This window comes from the organism of the source record quoted next (genome assembly GCF_019968985.1).
Source record: "MAG: Porospora cf. gigantea B chromosome Unknown PgB_NODE_25_length_67300_cov_128.825, whole genome shotgun sequence".
NCBI lineage: Eukaryota > Apicomplexa > Conoidasida > Eugregarinorida > Porosporidae > Porospora > Porospora cf. gigantea B.
This window is the reverse complement of record NW_027178857.1, coordinates 19,252-45,097: the sequence shown is the minus strand read 5'-3', so window position 1 is coordinate 45,097 and position 25,846 is coordinate 19,252. Positions and strand designations below refer to the sequence as shown.

General features: G+C 53.0%; 16 protein-coding genes across 26 annotated transcripts; 6 read left to right on the top strand and 10 right to left on the bottom strand.

Annotated features, from left to right (window-relative positions):
- Positions 1-41: 41 nt before the first annotated feature.
- KVP17_001995 (uncharacterized protein) lies at positions 42-350 on the bottom strand (the record flags this gene model as incomplete). Its single annotated transcript, XM_068517892.1, has 1 exon — positions 42-350. The coding sequence occupies one exon, from the start codon at positions 348-350 to the stop codon at positions 42-44; it is 309 nt and encodes a 102-aa protein (XP_068376251.1).
- Positions 351-1,353: 1,003 nt separating this feature from the next.
- Positions 1,354-3,729, top strand: KVP17_001999 (uncharacterized protein; the record flags this gene model as incomplete). The annotated part of the gene is made up of 1 exon (XM_068517897.1): positions 1,354-3,729. The coding sequence occupies one exon, from the start codon at positions 1,354-1,356 to the stop codon at positions 3,727-3,729; it is 2,376 nt and encodes a 791-aa protein (XP_068376256.1).
- Positions 3,730-3,852: 123 nt separating this feature from the next.
- On the top strand, positions 3,853-5,187 carry KVP17_001974 (uncharacterized protein; the record flags this gene model as incomplete). 2 transcript variants are annotated; one of them, XM_068517855.1, is made up of 1 exon in its annotated part: positions 3,853-5,187. In XM_068517855.1, the coding sequence occupies one exon, from the start codon at positions 3,853-3,855 to the stop codon at positions 5,185-5,187; it is 1,335 nt and encodes a 444-aa protein (XP_068376214.1). The 2 variants fall into 2 exon arrangements, with proteins under 2 accessions (XP_068376214.1, XP_068376213.1); XM_068517854.1 differs by having other exon boundaries at positions 3,976-5,187.
- Positions 5,188-6,526: 1,339 nt separating this feature from the next.
- Positions 6,527-7,324, bottom strand: KVP17_001987 (uncharacterized protein; the record flags this gene model as incomplete). 2 transcript variants are annotated; one of them, XM_068517879.1, is made up of 1 exon in its annotated part: positions 6,527-7,324. In XM_068517879.1, one exon carries the CDS (start codon positions 7,322-7,324, stop codon positions 6,527-6,529), a length of 798 nt encoding a protein of 265 aa, XP_068376238.1. The 2 variants fall into 2 exon arrangements, with proteins under 2 accessions (XP_068376238.1, XP_068376237.1); XM_068517878.1 differs by having other exon boundaries at positions 6,527-7,012.
- A 139-nt stretch (positions 7,325-7,463) lies between these two features.
- On the bottom strand, positions 7,464-7,892 carry KVP17_001988 (uncharacterized protein; the record flags this gene model as incomplete). Of its 2 annotated transcripts, none has more annotated exons than XM_068517881.1 (1): positions 7,464-7,892. In XM_068517881.1, one exon carries the CDS (start codon positions 7,890-7,892, stop codon positions 7,464-7,466), a length of 429 nt encoding a protein of 142 aa, XP_068376240.1. The 2 variants fall into 2 exon arrangements, with proteins under 2 accessions (XP_068376240.1, XP_068376239.1); XM_068517880.1 differs by having other exon boundaries at positions 7,464-7,868.
- A 110-nt stretch (positions 7,893-8,002) lies between these two features.
- KVP17_001992 (uncharacterized protein) lies at positions 8,003-9,385 on the top strand (the record flags this gene model as incomplete). Its single annotated transcript, XM_068517887.1, has 1 exon — positions 8,003-9,385. One exon carries the CDS (start codon positions 8,003-8,005, stop codon positions 9,383-9,385), a length of 1,383 nt encoding a protein of 460 aa, XP_068376246.1.
- A 333-nt stretch (positions 9,386-9,718) lies between these two features.
- Positions 9,719-10,636, bottom strand: KVP17_002005 (uncharacterized protein; the record flags this gene model as incomplete). 2 transcript variants are annotated; one of them, XM_068517907.1, is made up of 3 exons in its annotated part: positions 9,719-10,481; positions 10,510-10,567; positions 10,594-10,636. In XM_068517907.1, the coding sequence occupies 3 exons, from the start codon at positions 10,634-10,636 to the stop codon at positions 9,719-9,721; spliced, it is 864 nt and encodes a 287-aa protein (XP_068376266.1). The 2 variants fall into 2 exon arrangements, with proteins under 2 accessions (XP_068376266.1, XP_068376265.1); XM_068517906.1 differs by lacking the exons at positions 10,510-10,567; positions 10,594-10,636 and having other exon boundaries at positions 9,719-10,381.
- A 52-nt stretch (positions 10,637-10,688) lies between these two features.
- KVP17_001985 (uncharacterized protein) lies at positions 10,689-11,063 on the top strand (the record flags this gene model as incomplete). Its single annotated transcript, XM_068517875.1, has 1 exon — positions 10,689-11,063. One exon carries the CDS (start codon positions 10,689-10,691, stop codon positions 11,061-11,063), a length of 375 nt encoding a protein of 124 aa, XP_068376234.1.
- Positions 11,064-11,427: 364 nt separating this feature from the next.
- On the bottom strand, positions 11,428-13,999 carry KVP17_002002 (uncharacterized protein; the record flags this gene model as incomplete). Of its 2 annotated transcripts, none has more annotated exons than XM_068517902.1 (2): positions 11,428-12,013; positions 12,042-13,999. In XM_068517902.1, 2 exons carry the CDS (start codon positions 13,997-13,999, stop codon positions 11,428-11,430), a joined length of 2,544 nt encoding a protein of 847 aa, XP_068376261.1. The 2 variants fall into 2 exon arrangements, with proteins under 2 accessions (XP_068376261.1, XP_068376260.1); XM_068517901.1 differs by having other exon boundaries at positions 11,428-12,000; positions 12,050-13,999.
- Positions 14,000-14,063: 64 nt separating this feature from the next.
- On the bottom strand, positions 14,064-17,142 carry KVP17_001991 (uncharacterized protein; the record flags this gene model as incomplete). Of its 3 annotated transcripts, XM_068517884.1 has the most annotated exons (3): positions 14,064-14,672; positions 14,701-16,359; positions 16,387-17,142. In XM_068517884.1, 3 exons carry the CDS (start codon positions 17,140-17,142, stop codon positions 14,064-14,066), a joined length of 3,024 nt encoding a protein of 1,007 aa, XP_068376243.1. The 3 variants fall into 3 exon arrangements, with proteins under 3 accessions (XP_068376243.1, XP_068376244.1, XP_068376245.1); XM_068517886.1 differs by having other exon boundaries at positions 14,656-16,338; XM_068517885.1 differs by lacking the exons at positions 14,701-16,359; positions 16,387-17,142 and having other exon boundaries at positions 14,064-14,600.
- A 78-nt stretch (positions 17,143-17,220) lies between these two features.
- Positions 17,221-17,802, top strand: KVP17_001986 (uncharacterized protein; the record flags this gene model as incomplete). 2 transcript variants are annotated; one of them, XM_068517876.1, is made up of 3 exons in its annotated part: positions 17,221-17,237; positions 17,266-17,449; positions 17,476-17,802. In XM_068517876.1, 3 exons carry the CDS (start codon positions 17,221-17,223, stop codon positions 17,800-17,802), a joined length of 528 nt encoding a protein of 175 aa, XP_068376235.1. The 2 variants fall into 2 exon arrangements, with proteins under 2 accessions (XP_068376235.1, XP_068376236.1); XM_068517877.1 differs by lacking the exons at positions 17,221-17,237; positions 17,266-17,449 and having other exon boundaries at positions 17,587-17,802.
- Positions 17,803-17,843: 41 nt separating this feature from the next.
- On the top strand, positions 17,844-18,392 carry KVP17_001998 (uncharacterized protein; the record flags this gene model as incomplete). The annotated part of the gene is made up of 1 exon (XM_068517896.1): positions 17,844-18,392. One exon carries the CDS (start codon positions 17,844-17,846, stop codon positions 18,390-18,392), a length of 549 nt encoding a protein of 182 aa, XP_068376255.1.
- Positions 18,393-18,532: 140 nt separating this feature from the next.
- On the bottom strand, positions 18,533-18,820 carry KVP17_001984 (uncharacterized protein; the record flags this gene model as incomplete). Its single annotated transcript, XM_068517874.1, has 1 exon — positions 18,533-18,820. The coding sequence occupies one exon, from the start codon at positions 18,818-18,820 to the stop codon at positions 18,533-18,535; it is 288 nt and encodes a 95-aa protein (XP_068376233.1).
- Positions 18,821-19,596: 776 nt separating this feature from the next.
- On the bottom strand, positions 19,597-20,535 carry KVP17_001967 (uncharacterized protein; the record flags this gene model as incomplete). Its single annotated transcript, XM_068517838.1, has 1 exon — positions 19,597-20,535. The coding sequence occupies one exon, from the start codon at positions 20,533-20,535 to the stop codon at positions 19,597-19,599; it is 939 nt and encodes a 312-aa protein (XP_068376197.1).
- A 135-nt stretch (positions 20,536-20,670) lies between these two features.
- KVP17_005312 (uncharacterized protein) lies at positions 20,671-21,192 on the bottom strand (the record flags this gene model as incomplete). The annotated part of the gene is made up of 4 exons (XM_068515117.1): positions 20,671-20,797; positions 20,824-20,877; positions 20,904-21,014; positions 21,041-21,192. 4 exons carry the CDS (start codon positions 21,190-21,192, stop codon positions 20,671-20,673), a joined length of 444 nt encoding a protein of 147 aa, XP_068376267.1.
- Positions 21,193-21,682: 490 nt separating this feature from the next.
- KVP17_001982 (uncharacterized protein) lies at positions 21,683-24,787 on the bottom strand (the record flags this gene model as incomplete). 3 transcript variants are annotated; one of them, XM_068517870.1, is made up of 3 exons in its annotated part: positions 21,683-22,968; positions 22,997-24,627; positions 24,654-24,787. In XM_068517870.1, the coding sequence occupies 3 exons, from the start codon at positions 24,785-24,787 to the stop codon at positions 21,683-21,685; spliced, it is 3,051 nt and encodes a 1,016-aa protein (XP_068376229.1). The 3 variants fall into 3 exon arrangements, with proteins under 3 accessions (XP_068376229.1, XP_068376227.1, XP_068376228.1); XM_068517868.1 differs by lacking the exons at positions 22,997-24,627; positions 24,654-24,787 and having other exon boundaries at positions 21,683-22,777; XM_068517869.1 differs by lacking the exons at positions 21,683-22,968; positions 24,654-24,787 and having other exon boundaries at positions 22,974-24,572.
- Between the last annotated feature and the right edge of the window lie 1,059 nt (positions 24,788-25,846).

Here is a 25,846-nt window from a genome sequence, read left to right as displayed (position 1 = left end):
TCGCCGCCCCAGACGGAATGGGATCTCCGAACAACACCACATCAGGTTTCAGAATTCGAGCACAAGTAGGGCACTGCTAATGGAGAGTGCCCTGAGCTCACTGTGGGGTAGTGGCCTGTCTGTCTGATCGTTTTCTTCGAGACGTCCTCCCTGTAACCGCATCGCTTGCAGAACGCCTGCCTTATGTTTCCGTGGTACTCAACCACGTTAACTGAGCCCGAGTCTTGATGAAGGTTGTCGATGTTCTGCGTGACGATAGACTTCAATTTGCCCGCTCGTTGAAGCTGGGTGAGTGCTTCATGCCCGGGATTCGGCACAGGATCTACTGTCTTCGTGACATCACGGATCATGTCCCAGATGGCAGTTGGCTTCCGAGAGAACCCCAAAGTTGTGGCCACATCCACTACGTTGTGCCGCCGGTATATGCCGTCTGACGAGTCACGAAAGGTGGGAATGCCAGATTCTTTGGAGACGCCAGCGCCAGTCAAGGCGCATACCTCCCTGTGTTCGGTTGCCCAGCGGTGCACCTGCTACTCGCGATGATCGCAGCCAAATCGTCCCAGGAAAGGGTTACGGTGTCACGTCTTTCAAACCAACTGAAGGCGCTACCCATTTTTGAGTTTTCGAGGACCTACACATTTCGGCAACTGAAACTCCGCAGTCTACGCAGTCCAAGGCGGTTTGTCCGCAGCTACGAGCTCACTGGCGCTTTCTACGAAAAGCTATAATATGGCTTCGACCCCAACATTCGGTCCGGTCTCACCCACCGGCAACTTTGCCCCCATGGCTGATTTATCTCCCGCTGCGGCTCATACTAAGACCGAGCCTACCCCCAACGCCTCACCTCCAGTCAACCTATCAGACCGCCCTCGGCCTAAACGTGGCTCTCCCTTGATGGATATCATACAGCAGAGTTCGGGGGGAGATCTCAAGTACATCTGCCGCAGTTTCGAAAGCGCAGCCGACGGCGGAGCCTCTCCAAGGCGATTGCAGGCTGTCCCAGGGGCCTCTCCTTTGACAGGCTCCTCCACTACGGCAGCGGCCTCACCTAGATTATTGGTCCCTTCACCAAGGGCCTCACCGAGGACTTCGGTCCCTTTAGCGACCTCTACTACGGCAGCCGCCTCGCCTAGGGTATTGGTCCCTTTACCAGGGACCTCACCTGCAACAGGATTCTCACCGGCGATGACCCCTGAGAAATTCGCAGAGGATTGTCGAAAACAAAATGACGTTCTGCCACTGGCTCCTTTTTCTTTATCCGAGACTCTGGGAGCCAATCCTCTGGGCCCGTCGTTAACTCAAGGCCATGCTCAAGGGGCTGCGCCTGGACACACCAATTGCCCTTCCTCGCAGATGGTGTCGTCTAAAATGGTGACCTTGCAAGCTGATCCGTTCGTAGCCCCTGCAGCCCGTAGTTCTGTTCGCTACACCCGAACAGAGACTATTGAGCCCTCTCAAATCAAGATGCAGGCCGCCTCTCCTTTGATGCAGTTCAGCTCTCCGACTCCACAGGCCGCCTCTCCTTTGGTGCAGTTCAGCTCTCCGACTCTACAGTCTACGTCCACTATGTTCCAGACGATCCGGCCTCTCTCAGAAACCACCCGGATGCCACCAGACACAGCCCAGGGGGCCGGACCGGCGGTTGCGTCCAGCAGCAGACTCCTCACCGAGCTACGGGAGCGTCGAATCAACTTTGTTCAAAACGCCACTTCTAACTGCAAAGGCGATCTCTGGGAAGCCTTCCTAGAATCTCTCCACTCCGACGTTTCCAATTTCGCACCGCCGGCCAGCAAGGAAGGTGCCCGGCACATCTTTCCGCCTCCTGCAATGTGGGAAGCCTGGGAACGAGATCTTCTGTCGCATATGGATCTGTCGAAGATTCCCACTGACAAGCGCGGGCATTTCGGCGTGGTTCCCTGTATCCAGCGGGAGGCCCTTCGATTCCTCTACGGCTGCGGCCTCAAGGTAGAGACAGCGCAGCAGGCAATGGAAGCCCAGACCCTTTGGCGGAACCGCCACTTGCCATTCAGATGGTCTGAGTTGAAGCGTCCCATCTCCTCCGGTGCCGCTTACATCTCAGGAGCAGACCGATTTCTCCGCCCTATCCTCGTACTCCGGTTAAACCGTCTGCGAGCTGTCAAAGCACAGCTCGCGGTGCAATCAGTCACTGAAATGTACTTCTGCTTCTGGATAGACGTATGTCGCTCCTTTTTACTACACGACGAGAAGATAAGTCAGATCAACGTGGTCATCGACGCTGCGGGTGTCGACTACCCTTTTGTCCAGAATGTCATTCAATCGTTAATCAACGTGTGTCGGCTCTACCCTATGCTCTTCTCCAAGGTTCACGTAGTCAACTGGAAGGATTTGCCTGTGCCGAAGAGTCTGACCCAAAAGGCCTTGCAGAGTGCGCTCTGTGAGATGGGCCTCGAAGACGTATGTGTGTTCGATGAGCTCCAGGATCTGCCTGTGTCAGCGTTGGAGACTGACCTCGGTGGATCACGACCGGTTATGCAGAACTTCAAATCTTTGCGACGACTACTGGCTCCTCTCCTCGTGTCCTCCAGGTCTTGGGCAGAAAAGAACTATAAGGCCCTCGGGAGTCTAGACCAGTCGGTGACCTGCAATGATGACACTATGATGAGCTTTCGGACCGTTGCAGACACCTACCGACCTTCGGGCTCTCGAACCTGTCAGGAAGATTCTCAGAATCGACGGTCTGGACGCTCCCACAGATCTGTGTCTCAGAGTCGGAGATCTCAGCAATCCCACAGATCTGTGTCGACTCGGAGATCTCAGCAATCCCACAGATCTGAATCTCAGAGTCGGAGATCTCAGCAATCCCACAGATCTGTGTCTCAGAGGCGGAGATCTCGTTGGTCTGGGTCCAGTCATCAGGACACCCGCGAAGGCCCATTGATCCCGCCGGCCATGGCATCCTGGGAACCCCCGGTCAACGCAATCTGTAGCCACTCAGGTCGGCATATCTTTTCCATCCCAGCGACCTGGTCTCCAGAAGAACAGCGTGCCGTCCAGGATTTGGCATTTGCTCTGCCCGAAAACCTACCTCCAACAATCTACGATGACGAGGCTCACATGCTACGGGTTCTCTATGGGTGCGACTTCGACACCACCATCGCGGTTCAGGATATAGAGGAGGCTGCTCAACACTGCCGACGACGGCTGGCAGTCACGGAGGATCACGATATGAAAGTCAAAGCGACTTGCGGCGCTGTCTACTTTCACGGCCGGGATAAACGGCTGCGTCCAGTGCTAGTCGTAAACGCAGCTCGTCTCAAGGCGGCAACGATCACTGTCAACGACCTTTGCCATATTTTTGACTACTGGATCATGTTCGCCATTGATTACCTCTTCGTACCGGGGAAAGTTGAGCAGCTCGTTTGCTTAGTTGACATGAGTGGCGCCGGCGTCTTCGACATCCCGCTTTTGAAGCTGCCTCGGCTGCTCACCCACCTTCGACGACTCTATCATAGCCGCCTACGAAAAGTTATCGTCGTAAACCACACGCGTATGGTGCGCTCCATGTGGGGACCGCTGTCTAATTCTCTGACAGCCATGGAACTTGAGCGGGTATCAATCGTGAAGGAGCGGCCGGAAGAGGTCCTGCTGAGCCACATTCCTGAGGATCAATTAGAGCGAAGACTCGGCGGAAGAGCAAAAAATCTTAAGGCAGGATTCCGGATGCCGCCTTTCGTTTCGATTTCGTAATCATGTGGTTGACTATTAACTCCGGCTCTCACTATTCCACGTCACCCCACACATGAGTCACCCCAATAACACATGAGTCACCCCACGCAGTGACCCGAAAGTAGCATTTACTTTGCGGAAACCATGGTGATGCATAAGATGAGAGCTTCGTCTTATCTACGTCGCACCATCAGTGAGCCCTTCTCACGAAGACGGCTGTCGACTCTCCTCAGTCTCCCCCCCAGAGCTGAATTGCAGGAGGGACTCATGCAACCGCCAGCGTCGGAATTGCCGGCATATATACCTACCTACACCTCCTACACTGACCTTCTTGGGCTAAAACAAATCCTAAGCCACTGGTTGTACCTTTTGCTCGTGTTCGTGCCCATTGGCCTGGCTAGCGGTCACCTGCAATGGGGAGATTCAATCACGTTCTGGACCAATTTTATCGCGATGGTGCCGTTAGCGGCCCTCCTTGGCACTCTCACTGAAGAATTGGCCATTCACACTGGCGACCTTGTTGGGGGACTGGTCAATGCCACATTTGGGAACGCCGTGGAGATGATCATCACTGTACAGACCCTTCGGGCAGGCCTCATTGATGTTGTTCAGGGCACGCTGTTGGGGTCCATCCTCTCCAATTTGCTGCTTGTTTTGGGTATGTCCTTCTTTGCTGGAGGGATGTACCATTACGTTCAAAAGTTTAACGCGCAGGGAGCTACTTGTTCCACATCTCTGTTGATGCTCGCGTCCTTCGCCTTCATTACCCCTACAGTCGCGTCGATTCACAACCCCAACCCTGAGGACATCCTGAAGATTTCAAGGTACACTGCCCTTTTGATCGCGGTTACCTACGTGCTCTTCCTTTTCTTCCAGCTCTACACCCACCTGCAGCTGTTCAAGGACGAGAGCAACGAGACCCCTGGCAGGTCTGATAGCGGGAGCTTTCGTTCCTTTGAGGGCGAAGAGGTGGCAGCGATATCCCTTTGGACCTCGATTATCGGCCTTCTGGTTGTAACTCTCATGGTGGCCACGCAATCAGATCAGCTGGTCGGGTCCATCAATGGCGTATCCCAAAGCAGCGGCATGAACCAGAATTTTATTGGGATCATCCTTCTTCCCATCGTTGGCAATGCTGCAGAGCATGTTACTGCGGTGACCGTCGCCATCAAGAATAAGCCAGACTTGACAATGGGCGTCGCCGTCGGCTCATCCACTCAGATCGCAATGTTCATGGTTCCCTTTGCCGTCCTCGTTGGCTGGGGCATGAACGTTCCAATGACGCTGGCATTCTCCTCTGTCTCCGCCACTGTGTTGGCATTCTCCACACTTATCGTAATCGGAATCGTACAAGACGGAGAATCCAATTGGCTTGAAGGCGTCATGCTTATCGTGGCCTACTTCATCGTGGCGATTGTGTTCTGGTTCGATTCGGGTAGCAGCTCTACGCTCACTTCCGCTGTGTCCGGGCAGCTCTGATGTATTTTTTACCGGATCTTCGTTCCTATTCCGGCTGCAAGCAAGCTCATGAGTGTACACTAACAACCGCTAAGAGAATGTCTGAGCTGTCTAGTCTCCTCGTAGGTGGTAATCTTCACTAACAACCGCTGAGAGAATGTATGCGCGGTCTAGTCTCCTCGCAGGTAGTAATCTTCACAAGGAGACAGGACAGACGCAGCTGTCTGCTGTCTATTCTCCTCTCAAAAAAATCGTTAAAGAATGTTTTCCTCCATCCATAGAACCGTTGCTCGCGCGAGGGGCGCAACGATGACAATAAACCAGAGGAGGAGGCCTATGTGAACGCCATTCGTTGTGTAGCAGCGGTCGTTTTCCCATATGTTTGTCGGATCCTTCAAGATGACAATCTTCCGCAGGACATGCCGCGCTGTGAATGACAGAAAGACGGACAGGTACGAGGCCGACAGCATCACACACCTGAAACGAGTACGTGGCCACACCCACAAGAGAAGATTTCCCAGGATGCCAGGGTACCACCACCAAGGAAACCCGCTGACCGCTTCATACACCTCTGATACTATGGCGAGCGGAAACCCGTATCGCTGCCGACCGCACCTGTGGTCGTTCCTCGCGCAAGTGTGGAAGCAAGCACACTTGTGCTGGCTCTGGAATCTCATAGGGAGGAACCGGCGATCGCCACAGGGGTCGTGTAGCCTACAGGCCAGGCGAATGTTCTGCATCTTGTCAAGCAGACTTCTGTGCTTGTCAGGCCGGTTCGGCCTGTTGTTTGGAACAATCTCTTGCGAGAGGCCCGCGCGACACCGGTTGCAGCCTGAACATCCAACACAGTAGTACGGTGGAGCCAATTGCCCGAGGTCAGCAATGCCAACAATGGAGTCTTTTAACTTTGGCGAAGGAGTGAAGCCCCGCAAAGGGTTGCACGTTCTCGGCCTTGGGGTGGGGAGGGCCTTCGAACAGCCCACCAGAGGCAGAGTGAGGCAGGCGAGATGAGCTCCCAGTGCTCCAGACGTGTATCTTGTGCGCATCAAAATGGAATTTAATGCATGACTTGAATCATCTTTTATGTCGCAATCTATTCGTAGAAATCTACTTCGAAACGAAGTAGCAATCCATTATATGGTAAGTTACCATGAAAAGCATACCATAAAAACATTATGTAGTAAGTTACCATGAAAAGCGTACCATAAAACATTATTTGGTAAGTTACCATGAAAAGCATGAACAAATCTACGTTGATCCCATTCTCTGTGTCCGCCGCTGGGAGAATTTGTGAGCTGTCGAGGTTAATCTTTAGTAACAACCGTAGCTGTCAAGTTCATTAATCTCCTTGTCAAATTCATCACAGAATGTTTTTCTCCATCCACACAACCAGTGCACACACGAGGGGCGCAATGATGACAATGAACCAGCATAGGAGGCCTATGTGAATGCCATTCGTTGTGTACCATTCGTCAATTTTCCCAATGTTTGTCGGATCCTTTATGATGACAATCTTCCGCTTGATATGCCGCAGCATGAACGACAGAAAGACAGAAATATACGAGGCAATCAGCATCGCACTCCGGAAAGGAGTAAGCGGCCACAACCACATGCAAATATTACCCAGGATGCCAACGTAACACCACCAAGGAAACGCGCTCACCGCTTCACGCACCTCTGATACCATGGCGAGCGGAAACCCGTATCGCTGCCGACCGCACCTGTGGTCGTCCCTCGCGCAGGTGTGGAAGCAAGCACACTTGTGCTGGCTCTGGAATCTCATAGGGAGGAGCGGGTGGCAGGCATCGGGGTCGTGTAGCCTACAGGCCAGGCGAATGTTCTGCATCTTGTCAAGCAGACTTCTGTGCTGGTTCGGCTTGTTGTTTGGAACAATCTCTTGCGAGAGGCCCGCGCGACACCGGTTGCAGCCTGAACATCCAACACAGTAGTACGGTGGAGCCAATTGCCCGAGGTCAGCAATGCCAACAATGGAGTCTTTTAACTTTGGTGTAACGCCCCGCAAAGGCTTGCCGAAACTACGTTTCGCATACGTTCTCGGCCTTGGAGCGGAGACGAGGGCCTTCGAACAACCCGACAGAGGCAGAGTGAGGCAGGCGAGATGAGCTCTAAGCGTTCCAGACGCGCATCTTGTGCGCATCAAAATGGAATTTAATGCATGACTTGAATCATCTTTGACTTTAGAAATCTATGTTCATCCCTCTTTTGCAAATCAATTCTCAGTAGAATTCCACTAAAACATTCTATGGAAAGTTACCATGAAAAGCATGAAGTACCCACTAGAAACCGAAGAAGTACCACTCCCGCTGCGGTCGAATTAGGGCGACAGGCGGTGTTAGCCGTTCCCGGTGAAGCAGAGGTCGAGCCATCTCAGACTCCAGCTTCGGTAGAGGCTCCGCCGCCCTGGCGGGTCTATGTTTTCTGAGCCTCTTGTGGTTCTTTCTCCGTTTCACGGGGAAGTAGTTCAGAGTTTCTCTCTGAACGTCGGCTTCCAGAAGCGCAGGTCTCTCAAAGTCACCCTCTTCAATAAGCACAGGACTTCGGTAAAATGTAGGCGGCGAGGGCGCCAGAGAGTCCACTGGGGCCGGCCTGAAGAACACAGAGCTTCCCACACCGTCGCTTAAAAATGGTGGAGTCTCCTCCACGGCAGAGGCACCCAGACCCCTGCAAAAAATCATCAGCATTCTCAAAGCCCTCATTGAAGTCATTACGAACTAAAATTGATAATTGATATGGTGTTCCAAACATCTCACGTGGCATGTCTTGGTGCGGGGTAAGCTAGCGCTACAGCTCACATAGGTACGTTGGAGGACCAACAATGGCCGTTCTGGCAGACAAGTGTCGAGACGTGGAGGTGACGGTGTGTGATCTGAATGAGGCGCGGGTCGCGGCGTGGAACTCGAATTCCCTGCCTGTATACGAACCAGGATTGGAGGAGATCGTCTTTGATCGGAGAGGAAAGAATCTGTTCTTCACTACGGATCTTCAACGGACAATCGAGACGTGCGATGTAATCTTTATTTCGGTGAACACGCCGACAAAGACTTCTGGATTCGGCGCAGGACAAGCGGCTGATCTGTCATATTACGAGTCTGCTGCTCGTTCCATCGCTAAGCATTCCAGGTCATCCAAGATTATCATCGAGAAGTCCACAGTACCAGTGCGGACAGCCGCTATGCTCACCGTTATCCTGGCGACATCCACAGCGAATGTGGATTTCGTGGTGCTAAACAGCCCCGAGTTCCTTGCTGAGGGAACGGCTATCAGAGATCTAGAGTTTCCTGACCGAGTTCTTATTGGCGGGCCTGATGACGACCCGAAGGGTCAAGAGGCCATTGCCGCCGTGAAGTCTCTGTACAGCCGTTGGGTCCCGTCAGAGAGAATACTCACCACCAACCTATGGTCTTCAGAGATGGCCAAACTCGTGGCCAACTCATTTCTGGGTCAGAGAATATCGTCGATCAACAGCATCAGCGCTCTGTGCGAAGTGGTTGGGGCTGACGTTCGTGAAGTGGCGAAAAGCATTGGAGCCGACCACCGAATAGGCAGTGCATTCCTTAACGCTTCTGTGGGATTTGGCGGCTCCTGCTTTCAGAAGGACATTTGCAATTTGGTGTACATCTGCCGCTCCTTAAATTTGCCAGAGGTGGCTGCCTACTGGGAACAGGTAATTGAAATTAACAACTGGCAGAAGCGCAGGTTCTCTCGTAACATCATCAAGACTCTATTCGGCACTGTGACTCTAAAGGAGATCTGCGTTCTCGGCTTTGCATTTAAGAAGGATACCAGTGACGTTCGCGAAACGCCAGCCATCGACGTTTGCGCCCATCTAATGAAGGATGGGGCCATCGTAAATGTGTACGACCCTAAGGTAACGCGTGAAGCTGCTATCATCGAATTCGAGTATCACGGCTACTCCTTTAACTGGGACCGACAACTAATCTTCCACGATAAGCCCTCTGACGCTATTCGAGGTACCCATGCAATCGTCGTCGTTACGGAGTGGGATGAATTTAATGGCTACGACTATTCTGCAGCCTTCGAATCTATGTCGCATCCTGCCTTCATTTTCGATGGGAGGAATATCCTTGACCACGAAGCATTGTTTAAGATAGGATTTGAAGTATTCGGTGTTGGGGTCCGTCAGTGGCGCTATAACGAGGTGGAGAAGCAATCAGGCGTTTGTTCATTGAGTGGCTAACCTCGAGAAGTGATTCGTGCATGTGCAACTTCATACGCGTCTTGAATTCTTAGACATTCATTGACCTTGGACAAATTCTCACTCCTAAACCACGAACCTAACTGAAAGTGCGAGCACCCGAGGCCCACGGCCAGCTCCGCTGCGAAAGTCTCTTCAGTGCATGATCGTCCGACTTCAACCCCCACAGGGATGTGATTGGATGCTGCCACTTGAGCAATAAAAATGAAATCTGATACCGTGTTCATGACATCGGTTTGAAGCACCGAGGTGACTCCAGATAGAGTTCCGACTCGATCACGATCTAGATCCGTGGAAGATAACTTCGCACATATTTCAACTCTGCCGGGAAGAGCCCTCCGCTGTGTGATTCTCCACCGATGACCTCACCAGCTCAGCAGTCTGTACCCGCTGAAATAGACCTGGGGAGAGCTCTAGACATCCTAGCTCCGGAGTGGTTTCACACCATGGTCTTACCACCTCGGCCAGTTCTCCAGTGAGATCTTCGCCGTCTGGTACAGGTCCAGCAGCCATATGCACACAGAGTCGGCAGCTAGGAGCCAGTATGCCAGCGCAGATGTCCAAGCACTCCGCCAAATCCAAACTCAGAGGGTATGTGCCTCTTTCGTCCACGCCGATTGCCAGCCCCTTCTTCGACAGTTGCGACTTCAACCGCAGTGCAGTGGTCGCGATAAGATTAGCGGCCACGCTGGCTTTGGTTGTAGGGGCCGTAACAGAGATCGCTCTCCAGAAGAACCTCCCAGTCTGATTTCTATTGGAGACGAGACCGGCGCGGAGGTTAGGCATGACTAATTGACTCGTCAGCGGCCCTTTTAAGTGGGAGATGTACTGGTAGAGGGGCAGCTTGGTCGTTGCGGCACCTGCCCGAGCAACAGCCACTGATGTGGCCATTAGAATCGGGTAAATCACGTCTTTGGCCTCCAAAGGTTCCAAGTCGACAAGGCGGTCGTCAATGGACTCCTGCTGCAGAGCGTTCATCCCGCTGATTGACTTAGATATAGTTTCAACTGCGAGATGGATTACAGCCTCCAAGTCTGTTCGTGGTTCCGCATTGATGGAGGAACTCGCGACTACAGCCCTGCGTTCCTCATGCCAAGTTGACTCACCTGAACGTGCCCTGATTCGTTTGGAGATCCACCTCCATAGCTAGCTTTCCTGAGGAGTCTGTGAGCTGCTCCCTGCCTTCTCACTCGTCAAGGGTCGAGCACGAATCCCTAGAATGGTCGTCGTCATCAAAAACACGAATTAAATTCGTCTTCCTAAAGTAAACTGTTAAATATTTACCATGACGTGTAGTGTTGTTGCCAAAAGAGCCCCAGGTTTCATTGTGCCCTATAGGTTACTTTTGCGAGCTGCTCTACGGTCTCATATTAAACCCGCCACTTCGCAGAAGATTATCGTACTTGACTGGGACGACACCCTGCTGTGTACGTGGTACTTGGAGTCGGTCATCTCCGACGTGCGCGACGAGAACGCGCTGGCTACTGCAGACGCCAAGTTATTATCCGACCTTTCAGAGCTGGAGGAGACCGCAGTGGAGCTTGTTAGCGCGGCGGCACGTCAAGGAGACGTGTATGTCGTCACCAACTCTGCTTGCAAGTGGGTAGAGTTTTCTGCTCGCGTCTACATGCCGAGAATGCAGGCCATATTAGCGAAGTAAGGCACCCCATATCATCACAATAGTCTCCATATCGTGTCAGCTCGTGAACGATACTCTGCGGCTTATCCAAGAAGGGCATCAGCCTGGAAGGTCGCTGCGTTCCAGGAAATAGCCTCCGACTTTCCATCGGGCATCACAACTCATGCCATCGTTATTGGTGACGGATCTCATGAGATGTCAGCGGCTTCGGAGTTCAGCAACCTCTTCGACCACGTCAAAATCAAAACAGTCAAGCTAAAAAGGCACCCCTCCTGTACACAGTTGGCTTCCGAGCTCCGGACAGTACTCAACAAGTTGCCGTGGTTGTGCAGACACGAGAAATCCTTGGCGTTTGAATTTGCTGTGTAGTTTGCAAAGAGTGTGTCTAGCTGAGAGCGAAAGTCGAGGTGTGAATCTGAATGGCCGTGTCAGCCCGGTCACCCTGTATCTCATCCAGGCTATTTTGGATTCGGGGTTTGGAGGTACCGATGACGGCGGTGGGGTTCTTAACCCAGACGTGGTTAATGGCTGCCTCCATGGTGATGCGCTTCTCGGGGTCAGGGTTCAACAGCTTCATCATGAGTTCCTTAGCAGAATCGCTTATCGTGTCCCAAAAAGGTTCCTTGAAGTCAAGGTTGTACTGCTGCTCTGGCCGGACGCCTTGAGCTCCCACAGGAAAAGGAAGTCTCCCCCGAAGGAGTAGGTAGGTAATAACCCCAACCGCCCAAAGGTCTACGGAAGGACCGTAACCGTTGAGAGTCAATACCTCTGGTGCTACATACGCTATCGTACCACAAGGCTGTCTCATGCGGCTATCGGGGCCACACACGCATGAGAGCCCGAAATCAGCGATCTTAACGTCATACTCGTCTCCGGGATCGGATAGAAGGATGTTTTCAGGCTTCAAGTCTCGGTGCACAATCCCGCAGGAGTGAAGGTAGGCCAATGTGCCCAAGAGCTGCACAACAATACTGCGATGACAATTGGGGGTCCCCTCACGAATTAACCTCCTTCTCTGGCAGCCTGTGTTTCTGATGAAGCCGATCATAAAGCTCGCCCCCCCGCACTAATTCCATGACAATGAAAAGTGCTTGAGGTGTGTCAAGGATCTCGTGGATCTGCACCGTGTGTTGATGTCTCAGCACTGATAAGATGCTAATCTCCGATCGAATCAGCTCTCGTTCCTGAGCCGATATGCGGCTCTTCTGTATGACCTTCATGGCGTACTCCTCCTTTGTGTGTCGATGTATCGCGCGGTAGACCACGGAGAACTTCCCACGCCCAATGCGATCCTTGATCACGTAGGTCGCTTCGACACTTTGCTGGTTAGTGGACCGTCGCATCCGTCGTATCCAGGCGTCTCGGACACTCAGGTTATCACACCACAATTCTCGGCGCATCTGCACATCGCCGGCGTAGACGACCGCCATGCCAAACCGGCGGTTCTTCGTGGATTCGATCGGTTCAATATAGCATCCTTCCAAGAAGATGTAGCCCTCAGGTGCGCTGTCATGGCGGCGCTTGTAGTAGTAGACAACGTTCTTCACGAGGACGTAGTACCGTGTCCTCCACAGGTGCGAGTGTCGACCTTTCTTGTACATGAGCCCCTCCATAGACACGTCCCTACAGGACAGACGCATGGGAGCGTTGGAGAATGGCCAAGCACAGTCCCAGCACTTTGTGTGCCGCTCGCCGCAGGTGCCGCAAACGAGTGCGACAGACCCCTCCTCTGGCTCCAGGCGCATATCCACGTGCGAGCAACCAGGCAGGCTGAGGAACCGCACCTGACAATACGGACAGAAGAGTGCGGCACGGCGAGCTTCGGTGGTCTCAGTGCTTGCATCCTTCGTTAAGAGGTTACTACAGGCGTTGGGCTGACGGGTGTACTCTCCAGAAGCGTGACTCTGTTTGGATTTTGTAGTTGGTATGGTGTACTCCAACCTACGGTTCTCAACTGGACGGTTGGGGTATGCTGACAGGGGCTCCTCCTGGAAGAGACCACTAAGAATACCAAAGTCCACGGCGGGCTGGTGCTGGTCACGACGATAAAGTGCCATGCCTTGGAGACCCCAAACCTCTTGATGAAGGCAAGCGCTGAATATCTCACTCAGGAAGCCATTCTTTTCCAGCCATGCGCGAAACTCGACAAAGGTCAACAGGTTGGTATGTGTATGACCATACTCGGAGATTATCATCTCAACAAGCGCGCTTACCGACAACTGCTTAGGTCGTTCGGGTCCACCGTCAAGACCCTCGAGCAGTGGAAGTGGTGATGGAGGAACTGGAACGTTATCTTCCTCCTCGTCGGTGACGGTAGTGTGTACCGCGTATGATGAAAACCGGGCTGGGTCGTTGAGGCCAGAAACAGCAGTTTGCACGCTACGCATAGCTCCTGGGGATCCGCTCCCACTACTGGAGGATGGAAACAACTGATGGAATTCGAAGTTGTCGTAAAGCTCCATACTGTTCCTGTACGGTGCCATCTGAGGATGCGTCACGTCAAAAGCCTCAGTAGTGGTGTTTTGAATCACTCGGCCTTGGACTGCATTTCGGTAGTTGGCGCTCAGGTACGTATCCAAGTTGGGGATGTTCAACAGCATAGACGTCAGCTCTTCCTTGCGAAGGTTACCATCTCCGTCCAGGTCACAGAGCTCGAATATCACTTGCACATGCTCCCGATTTGTGCTCCGGCAGCATTGAGCTATCCCAATGAGGAATTCCTCATAGTCCACAGTGTCTCGACCCTTGAATACAAATCGATAGAACAGCCGCTCCCCCCAGAGACCCGGCAGACGGAAGAAATGTAGAAACGTTTGCTTATCGACGCCGCTCCCTGATGATCGTGACTCCAACTCCTTAAACAGCTTCCGGAGACACTCAAGTTCGTCTGTGTCGTACTTGTCCAAGTACTTGTCTAGGTGACGACTCTGCGGGTTCCAAGGACGTTGTTTTATCATTGGACCATGGAATTCTCACAATTCTTATCAGTCACAAAAACCAGAACCAGCTTCATGCTGTATCTCATCCAGATGAGGGCAGCTCTGCCTGATCGTGCTTAAACTCGTCAAGCAGGTCAACTGGCCCTCCAGTGTCGTTGGCTAGCTTGTTGGGGTTGAATTTCGAGTGCTCGCCGAAGTGGCGAGCACATTTATGCTCCACTGTCCAATTTACTGGCATGAATCCAGGGTTCAACACGTCCAGGAAGTACTTTCGCCACCGCTTGATAAACACGTCAATGTCACTGCCCACGGCGCTCACCATCGCCTCCCCATGGCTTATAGAAGGCGATGACTGCTTAGGCAGACTGAGGATCCGGTGAACGACCTCTGGGATGTCATTGACAGTCTTGTCTTGTGGAGACATATTCTCTGCTAGCAGCTGCTGGTTGGCTTGGATCCAGGCGCGAACTCTTCCTCGCAGCTCTTCCCGCCGCTCCGAAGGGATCCGAGGTTGTTTCAGCGCGTGGAGAGCCTTGCGAGCGTCAGATCGGAGGCGGTCAGCTGGGGGTGGAGGCGTTTGAAGAGGCACATGGTACTCCAACGACAACTGAGACTTCATAATCTGGTACTTGTCGTTCGCTGTCTGGTGACAGGCAACACAGAGCAAGACCACGTCATGTGATCCGTGACTCTGTGTAATGCTTCCCCCCACTTTTCACTTTGTACGCTTCTGGAAAATGTTGTCGGTAGCACGACGGGATCACGTGGAACCTCAGAAAATGTTGTGTCACTCCGCAGACAACACAGTGATTGTCCTTCTTCGATACGTAATACAAGTCTGCCTTCCACTGCTCTAGCTTGTGCTCCCCGATCTTTTCGATGACAGCAGTTGCGTCGACAGCGAGATGTCCAGTTTCGCAGCTTACAATACCTTCGCAGTACGCGCCATCAGGAAGGTCTACCTCGGCATGCAATGACCTAGCCGCCGGCTCGAACTTGAGTTGGACGGTGGTGGCGTCGATTGATTGGGCTAAATTCTTTCGGAGGTACCACTCCACCTTTTTCCGATCACAGTGGCAGAGGAGAGAGCCATTGGGGGAGAGGATTCGAAAGTTCTCGTAGACAGCCTTCTGGGCAGCGAACCGCTCACTGTACTTGAGGAAACGTGGACGTTTCTCAGGGGCCATCAGAGCCACCTGATCCTGGATTTTCTGAGGGAAAGTCTCGAGGCAGTCAAGGTACTCTTGCATGCTTTTGAAAGGTCGGTAATGAGATACAGGCGGCTTTTCCGAGACAGGCGGCTTCTCCTCCAAGCAAATCAAGCTTGCCTGCGCCCATGAAATGGACTGGACAACCATGGATTTCATGCGACTCGGTAGGTCTGGGGGACCCGTCTCCTTGGAGCACGACCTGTAAATCTCCTCAACTTCTTCCTCCGTTATGGGTCTTTCCCGAGAAAGCACTGCTAGCACCGAGGTAGGAAGAAGCCAGGTGGGACCTTCGTCAAGCCTACGAGCGTAGATGTCTCGGACGGCATAGAGAACGGCAAATGTCGCTTCTGTCTTTGGATCTGCCATTGGGTGATATTTTCCTTCGAGAGAGCGTTTATAATCGCGAACGTAGCAACGGTCGTCAAAGTCCAACATCAGCGTCCTCAAAGGCACCACACTCTTGAGGAAGGAGGGCAGATACGCAGCCTGGTTCACGTGAGATACGACGAGGAGGTCAGTGAAATGTGCAGGGTTGAGTGTGGGGAGGGAAGGAGTATGCCAGCATGGTATTGCATCAGTCCATTTCATTTCGTTGATTACCCAATCGCTGGCTGTGGCCAGTTGCTTACTCATACGCCGCCCCATTAATGATGTCAGCTGTTTCAAGTTCATGAGGCGCCGCCGTACATCTGTGTTATCCATGTACGCAAGGAGAAACGTCTTGCCTGACACAACATCCGATGCTAGTTTATCGATTTTCCTCAGGGCCAGACAACGAAGAACGGTGGTCACGGAACGGGAGTCCACCTGCCCTTTCACCGCTTCCAGTGCGCGGAGAAATGCCGTCGGAGATTTCAAGGGTGAGGTTTTCCAGCCGCCATGAGAATTCGGGATGCCACCCATCAAAAGATTTGCGAAAGTGAAGGCCAAGGAAAGCTTGTCGTCTGGCGTTTCCAGCGTGTCACTCTCATGCGATTCCACTGGGAGGGCCAAAATGCAGCCTAGAGATACAAGTGCGTCAGTAATAAACGGCAACAAGCATGCGTCTGTGGCCGCATAAATCAACTGTTGTTCAGAAAGCGGCCTAGTTGCCCAGTTAGAGATCTGTAGCCTTTTCTTATCCGGAAAGGGAAAGTCTAGGATAAGCTCCCAGAGATGTGAGAGGGACTGTGTCTACCAGCCGCAAATTCCTACTCTTTCAAGTCCCAAGGCTGCTGGAAGCTTCTGGGTGTCCAGCACCGTGCAGGCCACAGAGTTCAAACCGAAATCACGATGGAGCCACTTTAGATCGAGGTAAGGGCTATGGAATATGAGCACTCTTGCTGGTTCAGCAAACAGCGCTCTCAGTCCACGGCCAAGTGGGCCTCGAGGCAGGACTAAGGGGTCCAAGAGGAAGCAGCAATCTCGAGTGCCAAGCTGAACCAAGCACGTTTGGCCTTGGTAGGACCTATCTTGGTGGTGCTCCACATCCACTCCTATCGCAAAGTGCAAAGACAGATGACGAAAAGCTTCTTCCATTTCCTTCTTACACGTGACCTCATATATAGGTACGACACGACTTGCGAAGGGAACTGGTACGTATGCCCATGCGGTCAGAGCCACTGGGAAGCGTTTGGGTTCACTCTCGGGTAAAAGGGCAGGTGTCACGGGAGGGTTGGCATGCGGCGTCTTCTCGGAAAAATCGTCTTCACCTGACATCGACAGGTGGTTCGACAGTGACGGTGTCACCCTCTCAACCCACCAATGCCACAGGTAATATGCAACGCGTCTAGTCTGCCGTCCTCCAAAGTTTGCCAGCTTAGTTCGGCGGGGGAGGTGCCTATACTTCGTAGGCAGACTGGAACAGGTTCTCCACCGGTGGAACTGAACGAATGTCACGATGACAACGCACAGCAGCGTATGCACCACCAGCAGTACCAGCAGATAGAACAGAGGAGTTGGGACTTCCATATATGAGTTTTTTGAAGGTGAGACCAGAGGAGCTGGTTCGACTAGATTCTTAGGAAGACGAAGAGAGATGAGAAGGAGATGCGACTGTTGCTGCTGTAGGGATGTCGGAGGTTGGTGACTCAGCGGTTTGGACAACGCTGGGAAAACGACAATCGTGAACCGTCTGCTTGGAAAGGACGTCTTGGAGGTCTCGCCCACTCTGGGATTTAACGTTGATTCTATCGAGAGGTTGGGCTGCAAGGTGGTAATATGGGACATCGGAGGGCAGACGACTCTTCGAACATACTGGAAGAACTATTTCGACAACGTGAGTGGATGTCTGGGGGCATATAGACCGACGGTTTAATCTGGGTCGTGGATTCCACTGATGCCCTTCGACTTCAGACCTGCAAGAGAGAACTGGCGACAGTCCTCCGCGAGGAACGCCTCACCGGTGCGTCCGTGATGCTGCTGGCCAACAAGCAAGATTTGGCCGAAGCGCTAAAACCCGAGGAGGTGGCGGAGGCGTTGGGTCTGGACGCTGCTGACAAACAAAGGCACTGGGCTCTCTTCGCATGCAGCGCGAAATCAGGAGCCAATGTCAGTACAGCATTAGATTGGATTGTGAAGGACATATGTACGCGCGTGCACTCTGAGTACGTGGACAAAGATTCAGTTTAGCTGTTCCATGAAAAGGCTAGTCATCTTGTAGAATTGCCCATATGATTGTACACACGGCCGCCAAGGGGAGGGGCTTTGGATTGGTTGGCTCGCTGTTTGTTCACAAAAGTGGTGAGAAGCAGCAGCCGTTGCCTTCAGCGCTAAAGCAGACGGAAATGGTTAACGGAAGCCTGGTGCTGCCAGCGCGACCAACCGTTCAGTTCAAGCACGTCGCAGATGCGCACCACGACGAGGAGACCAACGACGAGGCTTCACCCTCCCAGGCGTCTGTTGTGAACCCACAGACTGCTGAGCGACGTCTCATCGAAGATTCAGTGTGGACGGTTTCTGACATCACTCCATCGGATTCTGCTATCATCGAAATGGAGGGCATGGAAGAAGTCAGCCAAAATCCCACCCTGCATCTCTGGGACGGGTTTGCAAACGACCAACCAGACCTGCAGATCGACCGACCGCGCAATACGATTTCCAGACCTGACAAAAATAACTGGTGGAAAGAGCATGGAGTGACTATCGGCGTAGGTATGTATGTAGCGGTTAGTGCCATATGGATTCGAATCCTCGCTTCAATGGACTGCAGAGAATCCTGATGCGTGGTTCGATTTGCCCTGACCATGAACGTAAAGCGATCCTCGGCTGATCAAAGAGTAAAATTCATGCATCATCTGATTCTGGTCTTATCAAGGACTAAAATAAAGACCTTGGACAAGATAAACTTGCAAGGCTGAGCTCAGTAGACGTCAGATGGAGTGTCGCGTGCTAGGGCAGCTGACAGGTCCTCGTCGGACCGTTTAAAAAACGCATCAGGCAGCCTGAACAACGGCTCTAATGAGAACGCGCCACCTATGTTCGGTAAGGTCGGTAAAATGAGATCGTACTGCAGGCTGGGAACCCTGAGGTCGTTGTGCCAAACGTCGTCAAACGACGACCGCAACCGCTCTAACGATACCTCAGTGAACGTCGGCAGGCGATCCAAGTGTGTAGGAAGTGAGTGCACAGCTTGCTGAATGCTTTCCATACAAGCCAACCACAGTGTAGAGTACTGCGTGTGAAAGTAAACGAGGGCTCACGAGAAGGCCTGTCATCGGGGTGGAGGGTATGACAACTCTCTGACGCAATGAACCCACCAAGGGCGTATCCCAACAAACGTTAAGGAGTGCAGAGCCGAACAAGGCCGAACAAACCAATCTCATCTGTCCTTGCAATCCCAAAATCACAGGCAGAAAATATAACAAGGTTGCCACTCCCTGCGCAGTCTTGAACAGGTCAGAAGACACTCGAGGCCTGAAATCGTAGAGGCTGTTCGCCGCTACCCCCGAACCAAAGAGTGACGCCTCCAGTAGCACCCACCATAACCTCTCATACAGCCAGGCGTAGACCGAGTGGCGTATACCACAATGCGAAGCATAACTTTGGACTAGGAGCGCCGCTGGAACCAAGTGTAAGAACATATCTCCAATCCGAATGCCAGCCCATATAGTGTTGGGCGACAAGCGTTCGCCGCATTTCTCATTCCAGTAGGGCATTAAGCGTGGCCAGACCTCCGGATATACCACCTGCGACACATACCACGACCCCACCAGCCCTGTACCTAACGCCGTAGTAAGACACTTGCAGTCAAGGTCTCCTGAAATCCAAGACAAGGCGATTAACAGCCACCACGCGTACGTAAACGCAATGCCCTGGGGTTTGAGCCAAAAGTAGAGCGCTAGGAGGACTACCGCAACGCAGAACTCCGGCGGAGGACCAATACCCATTGAGGTTTATACTGATTTTGAAACTCACGTCGGCATGTCATTGAGCGGCTGCTGCTAATTCCTCCACTGCGATCTCGGGCTTCCGTCTTGTGTTGTAGTTCCGTGATCTCTTCTCTTCGCTTGTGTCAGCAGTACTGTTCGGACTGAGGGCATCCGTCTCTTCTTTCACCTTGCGCTTCTTGGAGGGGTGATCTTTGGATGTTGACTTGCGTTTAGTTCCGCCTTCCTTCTTTGCGGCGTTCTTGTTACGCTTCTCAAGTCTCTCAGCGCGGTCAGACTTTATGACGGTACCGTCTTCTTGGCATTTGACTTGTGCGATGTCGGCTTCGATGGCTCTTTGCATATCTGAAGGGTTGGCGCTGTTGACGCTGGTGTGTATGAGGAGATGGTTCAAGGCCACGACTGCAGTTACGATAGAGTCGCCTGAAGCGACAAGCAGATTCGTCCTCTCCAGTTCTGTGGTGTTCACCAAACAGAACAACTCTAAGTCCGAAATGATGCATTGGAGGTCTACCAAGTCCACATGATCCACCTTGGCGGCAAGATGCTCAATGGAGTCCATAGGGTCCAATGCGTAGAGCAGAACGAAGTAGCAACTGAGGTCCGCTTGACTCTTCGCTTGAAGAACGCGATTCCAGTGATACCGGTACGACGGATCTGTAAGCCGAATTGGTGCACCGGCATCGTCGACGGAGCTCCAATTCCGCAGAGATTTCAGAACTGCGAGGAACTCGCGTTTGGCTTCCGCGAGGCCCCATAACTCGTGAGTGCCACAATGACACTGAGGCCGGCTGGTGGCAACGACGCTGAGCATTTGACCAGTGGAAGAGGTCGCGGCTGTGTCCAATGTGGAATTGGTCTTTTGCACATCGATATCGGCCGTCTGAAGCGACTCGAGCAGGTTCGCTTGCTTGGCTCTGTCGAGTCCGGCGTCATCTGAGGCTGGTGCCACGTTGAAGTTGGGTACTGTTGCCATTCTTCAGTCGGCTTGTCGAAGCTGAGAAATGCTCGAATGTTGTGCACCTTAACACGATTCCCGTCCATGAACTGTAGAAAAGCGTTGGGAATAGCAACGCAGCATCGCAGACAGCAGAGTAATTGTCTCAGTTAATTAGGACGCGATAGCAACGCTGCAGGTCAAGAATTCCAGCAGAACTTGAATCTCGACGTCGCTTGTCTCGCACCACAAGCATTCCCAAAGAGCCCTGTCGAGCGGCAGAGTGCAGCAGAGTGAAATTCTGTCAGATTTTCACCGAGGACTCACTGTGAACCGTCACCTCCTAAGCTGTCCACGGCGAAGGTCTCGCTGAATATCAGGCTGTTGCAGGACCGAAGGCAACTTACTGCGTCGCCAGATCAGCTGTCACCCGGATGGTCCACACATGGGCAGGGCCAACCCATACAGACACGACGGTCAGTGTGCTGCCTTTAGGGCCAATTCGGACGTTGGCGGACCTATCTAAGCCATGCAGGCCACTCACCATTTAGCTCCATCGAACTCCCAAACTGCCTGACACCCGTCTAGTACCTCAGTGATGTCAATGGCGCAAGGACAAGGAATCGACTCCTCTTTCAAAGAATGCACACGGCTCATGGGGGCCGTTGTGCATGGCAGGCCTCCAGCCCGGCACATGTGACCTCGGGCTTGTATAGCAGGCATCCATTTCTGGCAGCAGCCACATCGGACACTTCGAAAAGGGCACCTGGCGACATGCTCCCCTAATTGCCACTGTCTCACCCGTCTCGTGCACCCTAGGCTTGGTCAGAAGTCTCATCGCACTCACTTCGGACAAATCTCCACCCTCCAAGGACACGCGTGCAGATGATCATCCAGGTCTAGCAGCGGCCCAGTCCAGTCGCACGGCTCATTCATGCACGCTACTCTACCTGTCTGTAACAGGAGCCGAAGAGGGCCTGTGGTCTCCTTCACCGGCACTACAGCGCCGACGCTCTGCTTGCACGTCGGGCACAGAGGGCTGGTTGAGGCCCAGCGGTCGAGACAAATCCAGCAGAAAACATGACCACACGCCGTGATCAGCGGCGTGACCGGCACATCCAAGCACACAGGGCATCGCAGCGCATCGAGATTGTCCAGCTCATACCTGTCACACAAACTCATGCAATCATTGCCAGTTCCTGGTATACTCCGGTCGGCGTCGAGTGTTAGTGTTGGGCACGCAACTTCGACCGTCCGTACTGGAGTTGCTGAAGAATTTTGGGTCCTTTTGGTAGGGGTTTTGATTCCATCGGTTCTCTGTCTCGAACTCTCGCTGAAGATACGGCTGAGCGCTCCTCATGAAACCGGTCCGTCGTTTCTGGTTTGATGGATACTTGGGAGGGGTGGGTGGTATAGCTGGGCGTCGTTTCTTCGCATCCGCGGCTCTCTGAAGCGCTTCGAGCCCTCCAAACTTCGCAAGAACATCCTTCTCTATGGTATCAGACTTCTTGGCAAACCACTGGAGAAACAGCTCCGGCTCAGACCTCATCCAGACATGACACTCTTCAAGTGTCATAAGCGACCCCACGAACTCATACCGAATTTTGTTCGGAAGAGTTACGTTGTTGACGTAGTCCTCTGAGGCGAGGGAATAGTTGCGACCGTTGGGTCGCCCCTCTTTCACTTTTTGCCTAAAAGTAGCGAAGGAGGTATCTGCTCGACGGGTTAACGTTCCTGTCATGAAGTTCAACGCTGCCCGGATTTGTGCTAGTGTGCCTGTGAAGCGAAGTGGATGGACTGCTAGCTTATCGGTCAACTGCAGTTCCTCCACATGAATTCCTGCTGCCGACACATAATCATCCAGTACGCGGGTAACCTCATTGTGGTTAGCTAGGTCGTCAGCTAGGGAAGCTCGGCGCAGCTGTTCCTCAGGCCAATCAGTCCAATCTCGCAGACAACTCACATGCTTTTCCAGAAGGCCATCTGTTTTGATGCGGAGAGCAGAGGGCGTGGTTAGCGAAACTGGCGGGAGGACGTCTACATCAAAAGTTTCCGGTCTTTCCACAGCCTCATAGACTCTTCCTTTGAACTGGTCCAGAAGGCTACCTAAACCAGCACAGCAGAACCTCTGTGTGCATCCCACGACGTGGGAGTACCGTGCTGTCGTCTCTGGTGTGGCTCTCGAGTCAGAAACAAGGTAGAGAACCGAATGTTTCACATCTGGGTCGGCCTGTGTAGATTCCATAAACTCAAATGCCGCTCTTAGTTTGCTGAGAGACATCTCCCTGACGCTACCCTTACTGTCGCCCTGTAGTGCGTCCTTCGAACAGCACAACTGAATGCAGCAAGGTGGATCACTCCACGGGATCTGCTCCTTCAACGGAGCGTTCTCCTCGAGATCTCGCGCGATACAGCTACTTACTCCCCTCGGATGGTCGGAACTGGCAGCCGTGATAGCTTCGATGTCCCAGTCTGCATTACGGGATTACCCGAGGATCACCGAGATGTTCGGCACCGAGTTCCAACATGGGAGCGGTCATCTCGGCGCCCCATGAAACGATATCATAGAAGTCCCACTCTCGGACGAACTTTTGACGGTGGATCAAGGGAATCACTCCCGATGGGGCCTCCTCACTCACACCGTAAATTCTGCTCAATACATCAGGCCTGTGGAGTAGTTTGTAGAGACTCTGAGGCAGCATGACTGAGTGGAAGGCCAGTTGAAGAGCCACTTCAACGAAATTGCTCGAACGAATCAGAGCTGTCTTTCGGAAAAGCTCATGCACTGCGGCAGCCGTCACTGGTGATACCAAAGTCCATTCTAAAGCCCGTCTCATCCGTAACCAAGCAGTACGATTCGGTCGGGCGAGGGACGTGGCCGTCGATGCCTCAGATGGACCGGTCGAAGTTGTCGTCTTGGGATCGTCTCGGAGGTACTCAGTGCTCCTAGGCGTTGCCGGAGGCTGTAGGAAATTCCTTAGAGACCCAAGCAACTCCACTGATAGAGTCACCTGCCGAGGCTTCTCCGCTTGACATTCTACATCAGAGCTCCCGAGCGACACCATGGCTGGCAATGTTTCATCCTCTGCTGACGCAGGTTTTAGCCCCACAACATCAGAGCTGATACTACTCATCTCCAGTATTGTCTCCTCAGAAGTGACAGTAGCCATTGGAGTGGCAGTCTTCGCCTCTGGGGATTGCATCCGGCCTGCAGGGCCAACAGCCAAAAGAACATCCCGAAGCTCTAGCACCCAATCGACCATCTGCTCACGCTCGAATTTCGCCGTTGTGCCTTTGTCATCAATTGGAAACTCGGAGACCTCCTCTCGGAATCCACTCAAAACATAGATGCAGAAACTGTTGGTCTGCAATGACGAGGAGAGACCTGACGAAGGCTTAACTAACTTCACCTCCCGAAAGATCAGCAGGAATAGCGACACGATATCAGCCCAGAAGCCGCTACAGCGACCCCGGCAGATCAAGGTGCCTCCGGGCTTCAGAACTTTTATTGCAGCTGCGATTTGGTTTAGCTTCATCGCGACAGCTTCGGCGACGCCTAACCCTGACCAGGCTCCATCGGCGATGACAATGTGGAAAGACCGTTGATGAAGAGGTGGGCACGAGCCTTCAAGATCCTTCACGTTAACGTCATTGACATCCATAATGATGGGGACGAAGCCACCAATGACATTCTCCGCAGCCAACTCAGCCTGCAGTTCACGTTCACGAGGACCTTTCAACCAATCCTCATTTGACCAGAAGCAGGGGTAATAGGAGAGCGGCTTGAGTGACAGGCGAAGGCCTCCATCGCGCTCAGGAAGAGTCAGGCCAAAATAGAGCGGGGCCCGCCCACGACTACTCCTCACGTGCTCCATCATCGCCTCCGCGAAGCCGCCAGGGGCACAGCACAGCTCCAGAATACGCAGTGGGTACCTCTCCTCTGGAGTGTTCAGTTTATACAGTCCTGTGAAGTCCACATGGGGTAGAACGTGCTCTCGCATCATCGTTCGGCATGTCTCAAACCAGTAGGCGTCGTTGCTGGATTGTTTCTTCACGTTCCGCCACTGGGCGCCCATCTCAGAGGTCCAACGATCCTTGTTCCTATACCGGTCACCAAGGTTCCAGGAACGCCTGTCTGCTACTGCACTGACCCTCACCTCGATGCTTTTCGGACGAAGATCTGCTCCGCAGCTCTCTCTTGTGCAGCGGCGTGGAATGCCGTATACGGCCCCCACATGAGTAACCGATACTCATCATCAGAGGCGTCGTCCGGTATAAACAATGACGGCATTTATGCGTTTTACACTCAGTCTGGAACGAGACTGGTAACAGAAGGATGCAGCGTTTGAGAGCACGTGTTTGGAGTCATCGTGAATATTGCATTAAAGAAGAGACCTCTGATCACCGTTGCGTAATTAGAGGTGCACACGATTCTGAGAGGGGTGAGGCACGTACCACCCGGCCTGCTCTCTGGTTGGGAGGGGGGTTAACGGTGAATTTCAGCTTCCCTTTCTGTGGGGCCGGCAAACTCACGTGCCGGCCGGACTGGGACTGCGCGTTCTGAGCTCCGAAGCTAATGCGACTGGGGGATGGTAGGGGTCCGAAGCTAATGCGACTGCCTGGTGGGGGATTCGTCATGACCCGGCTGTGGACTGGCTCTTGCCTTGCAGCGCTGGAGGACCGGTAAGTAGGTGTGGAAGATCTCACTGGAGTTGGAGTGTAGGAAATCGTTGAAGTTGAGCCAACAGCTGCTGCATTCGTGGAGTAACCGGTAGTTCTGATCATTGGAGGAACAGATGTATGTGAGAACGTCAACGTCGAACCAACAGCTGGTGCATTTGTGGTGCAGTGGGGACACCTAGTGCTCGTAGGTGTGGTCGCCCTGACAGCTGGAGTGGGTCCAGAGGTGTGGGAGAACGTGGACGTTGAGCCAACAGCCGGTGCATTCGTGCCAACTGAAGTGGGTCCAGAGGTGTGTGAGAACGCCGAAGTCGAACCAACAGCTGCTGCATTCGTGGAGTAACTGGTAGTTCTGATCATTGGAGGAACAGATGTATGTGAGAACGTCAAAGACGAACCAGCAGCTGGCGCATTAGCGGTGTAGTGGGGACGCCTAATGCTCGTAGGTGTGGTTGCCCTGACAGCTGGAGTGGGTCCAGAGGTGTGCGAGAACGTGGAAATTGAGCCAACGCTTGGTGCATTAGTGGTGTAGCGGGGACGCCTTGTGCTCGTAGGTGTGGTTGCCCTGCCAGCTGGAGTGGGTCCAGAGGTGTGTGAGAACGCCGAAGTCGAACCAACAGCTGCTGCATTCGTGGAGTAACTGGTAGTTCTGATCATTGGAGGAACAGAT